The sequence below is a fragment of the Muntiacus reevesi genome, chromosome 3 (assembly GCF_963930625.1).
Source record: "Muntiacus reevesi chromosome 3, mMunRee1.1, whole genome shotgun sequence".
In the NCBI taxonomy this organism is placed as follows: domain Eukaryota; kingdom Metazoa; phylum Chordata; class Mammalia; order Artiodactyla; family Cervidae; genus Muntiacus; species Muntiacus reevesi.
Window position 1 is genome coordinate 27,305,850 of NC_089251.1, and position 4,564 is coordinate 27,310,413.

Here is a 4,564-nt window from a genome sequence, read left to right on the forward strand (position 1 = left end):
CTGTGCGCCCTCGTGGCCTCTCTGTGCGCCCTGGCCACGGGATCGTGGCACTGACCGGCGGGGCGAGCCCCTCCGCCGCCCCACCTCCGGCGTCTCGGGCGGAATAGGAGCGGGGAGGGGGCGGGTGCTTCTCCGCAGGGGAGTGGGGAAGGAGCTGGGCGGGTACGCGCGAGGCCTCGGAGCCTCTGACTCCCGAGGGCGCATCTGGCCCCGGGCGCAGCGTGGGCGGAGGGTGGGGGGTGGTCTCCTGGCCCCGGGGAAGCGAGGCGGGGCCCAGGTGGGTGGCGGGAGCCTCGGGTCGGTGACACTCGCCTGGCGAGAGTGGGGACGAAGACCTCGGGTGGGACAAGGAGGCTCCGGCCCGGGGCTCGGCTTTAGGCCGGAGTAGGGGGCGCGGCGCTGCGGCTCGAGCGTTCAGCAGGGGGCGCTGCTCCGGGCGTTGGACGGGGGTGGGGTGGGGAGGGAGAGGGGGGGCCGCAGCTTGCCGCGCACACTTCCCCCATTATTAAACATTATGTTCAAAAGGCGCCGGGGGACTTCCCGAAGCCACGGAGCCCGCGCCGCCCGCCCGCCTGGCCCTCGGAGCCCATGGACCTGAGCGCGGCCGCCGCGCTGTGCCTCTGGCTGCTGAGCGCCTGCCGCCCCCGCGACGGGCTAGAAGCGGCCGCAGTGCTGCGGGCGGCGGGGGCAGGGCCGGCCGAGAGTCCGGGGGGCGGCGGCGGCGGCGGCGGCGGGACAACCCTCGCCGCGGCTGCGGGCGCCTCCGCTGCCCTGGCCGCCGCGTCTCCCGGGCCCCGCGGTGCGCACCGCGCCACGGGCTCCGGCTTCAGGAACGGCTCGGTGGTGCCGCACCAGTTCATGATGTCGCTTTACAGGAGCCTGGCCGGGAGGACTCCGGCCGGGCCAGTCGCCGCCTCCACCTCGGGATCTGGCCGCGCAGACACAGTCACCGGTTTCGCGGACCAGGCGACCGCAGGTACAGTGCCGTCACCGCGCCCGTCCATCCTGTCTTGAGCCCCAGCACCATTCCCCTGGTGTGTGTGGGGGTCGGGACCTCGGTACCCGCACAGCCAGGCTCAGGTGTTAGAAAGTTCTCCGAGGCCGACGCACCCGAACTCGCAGCGCCTGGACTCTGGCTAGAGCCGCGGCAGCTGGCGGGGGCCCGCGGCCTCCGAAGGCTCAGCCCGTCCTCTGCCCGGGCTGCCCTGGCCCTGCCGGCCCCGCGGGTCCCTTCGAGGAGGCAGGCTGTGTTGGAGACCCGGAGAAGCAAGGAGGGGATTCGGCACAGAGGGAATGAGCAGTTGCGGCGGCGTTGGCTGCTTGATTGCTCTGCAGCTCCCAATCTTGCGGGGAGAGCCTTACAAACTGGGGGAAATGGAGGGGAACGCGGGACAGGGCGGGCATCAGATTAAAGTACAGGGCTCCGGAGAGGCTGGTGGCATCACCAGGTGCGAGGAGGGCGCTTCTCAGCAGGCTGGTCTGGGTGGAGGCGGGTGCCTGTCTGGTGCTGGGTCCCTGGGGAGGCAGAGGTAGAGGCGAGGAGGTTATGCAGGGAGGAGAAGAGGGCCCGCGAACCTGCAGGAATTCAGGCCTCTCTGGGCCACGCACCCCACCTTGCTCCACCCTGAGCCCTCCAAAGGTAGGTGAGGCAGTGGTGGTTGGGGAGTGTCATCTGGCTTTTATTAATCTCTATTGAAGCCATTAGAGCAGACAGATAGGGAAAATTTAACTAATTTCAGGCGGAAATGCAAGTAATTTCGGCCTTAATTCCATCCAGCCAGAGACCCAGCCTGGAAGGCAGGAGGGAAAGAAAGGCAATAGGGCTGGGAAGTAAGTGCTGCTGCCACCCAGGCCCTGCCCGGGAGCCACTGGGGGCTTCTATATGTCCATCGCTAGCCTGGGAAAGCAGGTAGAGGAGGGGCAGTAATCAGGTTTCTCATTCCCTCCAGATACACACAGGGTCTACACAGGCTGCTTTATTTGGGAATGCAGGGACCGTCTGGGCCCAAATGGCCCTAAATTCTGGTGGAAAATTTCAAGCATTCTCTGAGAGCCTGGGATGCCTCCTGGATGGGATGCTAGGGCACTTGTAGGGAGCCTGAGTCCTGGTGTGCAGACCCTGGGGAGGGGATCTCCCAGCTGTGGGACAGGTGAGATGTGTATGGCCCTGAGCCTGTAGAGGCACCAGATGCTCTTCCTTAGATCGAGTTAGGCCTGCAGTTGCCTCAGCCTGAGCTAAATCCCAGGAAATTTCGGAGAGGATGCCGCGGCAGAATCTCAAACCAGGGAGAGGCTTGCAGGGGAAGCTCAGAGAGAGTGCTGCTGCTCCCAAAGCTCCGGGGAGAAAGCATGGGGAGAGAGAAGGAGCATTTTGCCCAGTGTCTCTCCTGCTTGCCTTCTGCCCTGAGCCTCCACTCACGGCAGGGCTGCCTGAGGTCTCCAGAGGCCGCAGCACACTTCAGCCCCCAGGAGTCGAAGGCTTGGTGTCCAGTGGTTGGTGAGCAATACTCCAACAGTGGGGGGAGTCTGCACAGTCTCTTCGCGTTTGGGGCAAAACGAAACCATATGACCTTCTTCAAAGGGAGCTCCTTATCTGCTGCTTGGTGGAATTTCAACTCTTTTCTTCCTTTCTGAGCCCCCAAAGAAAAAAGTGTCTACGACCAGAAGTAAAATCCCAGAGGCCGAGTTGAGTTGTAAGGGAGGGAAAGACTAGGTCTGCGAGGGGACCAGCGGGCCCTGGCGGGGAGACCAGTCGGTCCTCTGCCTTTCCTGCAGCAGGGCGTCCCGGCCGCTTCAGGTCCTTCCCAGAAAGTGGCTTGCGCTCCTTTGCCGCCTTTCCCCTCCGTCGGAGGTGGCGGAAACTCTGGGAGAAGCTTGAGCATGGAGTTCCCCATGGGGACCAGGGGCTGAGCCGGGCCCCTATTTGGGCCTCAGTTCCCCTGCGGCAGAGCGAGGAGGCTGGATGCGGGAAAGGGTGTCTGCAGCCCTGGGGACGCGTGCCCCTCCTGGACGAATCTCGGAGGCCTAGCCTGCACGGGAGATGTGTCCGGCTGGAATGTCCAGGCAGGGCTAGGGAAGAGAAGCCGCAGAAGCAGTTTTCAGGGGACAAGAACTTTCGGTTTTCGCCCAAAGGAGACTCTGAGCCTCTCCTGGCAGATAAGGAGGGCCATAACGAGCAGTCCCCGGACCGTGTCTGGCCTGGCCTCCACGTCTTGAAGAGGTGCACGACTTCTGATGGCGTCCACCAGGCCTCTTTTTCTGCCACCGGCCGAAACTCTGGTCTCTGCCCTAGTCCTCGAAAACTCATGGCTCTAGGGCAGGCAGCCGAACTGTAGTCTCCGGTGCCAACGAGGTGCGCTAAGTTGGTTGGGTTGTCGGACATCATTTAGCTCGAATCAAAGCTCACATCCCGATAACCTGAGCGATGGCTCCCTCTCTTTTGGGCCAGGCTGACGGCTTTCGGACTGGAGTCCAGACGTCCGAGTGGGCGCCGGCCCTAGCGAGCCTTGCTCCCACATCCAGGGCAGTTGGGACTGTTTGCATTTAGGGGGTGCACGCTTCGCTCTCACTCCCATTCTTTCTCTGTCTCTGCCCGTCCCCTGCAGACGAATCGGCAGCCGAGACAGGCCTGAACTTCCTGTTCGACGTGTCCAGCCTTCCCGACGCAGACGAAGTGTTGGGCGCGGAGCTGCGCGTACTGCGCCGCGAGTCCGAGGCGCGGGGCCCCGGCAGCGCGAGTCCCCCGTTGCTGCTGCTGTCCACGTGCCCCAGCGCCGCGCGCGCCCCGCGCCTGCTGCACTCCCGGGCCGCCGAGTCCCTGGATGCCTCGCGCTGGGAGGTGTTCGACGTGGCAGACGCCTTACGGCGCCACCGCCGGGAACCGCGCCCCAGCCGCGCGTTCTGCCTCTCGCTGCGCGGAGTGGTGGGCTCAGCGCGGGTCCCGCTGGCACTGCGGCTGCTGGGCTTCGGTTCGCGGGGCGGCGGCGGCGCGGCGGCGGAGGAGCGCGCGCTGCTGGTGGTCTCCTCCCGCACGCAGAGGAAGGAGAGCCTGTTCCGAGAGATCCGCTCCCAGGCGCGCGCGCTCGGGGCTGCGCTGGTCGCGGAGCCGCCGCCAGATCCGGGACCCGGCGTGGGCTCGCCGACCGCGGTCATCGGCGGCCGCAGACGGCGGCGGACGGCGTTGGCCGCGGCGCGGGCCGTTCAGGGCAGCGGCGGGGGCGCGGTCCGGGGCCACGGTCGCAGGGGCCGGAGCCGCTGTAGCCGCAAGCCCTTGCACGTGGACTTCAAGGAGCTGGGCTGGGACGACTGGATCATCGCGCCCCTGGACTACGAGGCGTACCACTGCGAGGGCGTGTGCGACTTCCCGCTGCGCTCGCACCTTGAGCCCACCAACCACGCCATCATTCAGACGCTTCTGAACTCCATGGCTCCGGATGCGGCTCCAGCCTCCTGCTGCGTGCCCGCGCGCCTCAGCCCGATCAGCATCCTCTACATCGACGCCGCCAACAACGTGGTCTACAAGCAATACGAGGACATGGTGGTGGAGGCGTGCGGCTGCAGGTAG

The 4,564-nt window shown here is 65.9% G+C and overlaps 1 protein-coding gene across 1 annotated transcript; it reads left to right on the forward strand.

The window, feature by feature from the left end:
• The first annotated feature begins 588 nt into the window (after positions 1 to 588).
• Positions 589 to 4,564, forward strand: GDF7 (growth differentiation factor 7). Its single transcript, XM_065927200.1, has 2 exons — positions 589 to 976; positions 3,606 to 4,564. Exons 1-2 carry the CDS (start codon positions 589 to 591, stop codon positions 4,562 to 4,564), a joined length of 1,347 nt encoding a protein of 448 aa, XP_065783272.1.

Coding starts and splice junctions, on each gene's coding strand:
- GDF7 (XM_065927200.1), top strand. CDS start 589: ATGGACCTGAGCGCGGCCGCCGCGCTGTGCCTCTGGCTGCTGAGCGCC. Junction 977..3,605: donor CGCGGACCAGGCGACCGCAG/GTACAGTGCCGT, acceptor CGTCCCCTGCAG/ACGAATCGGCAGCCGAGACA.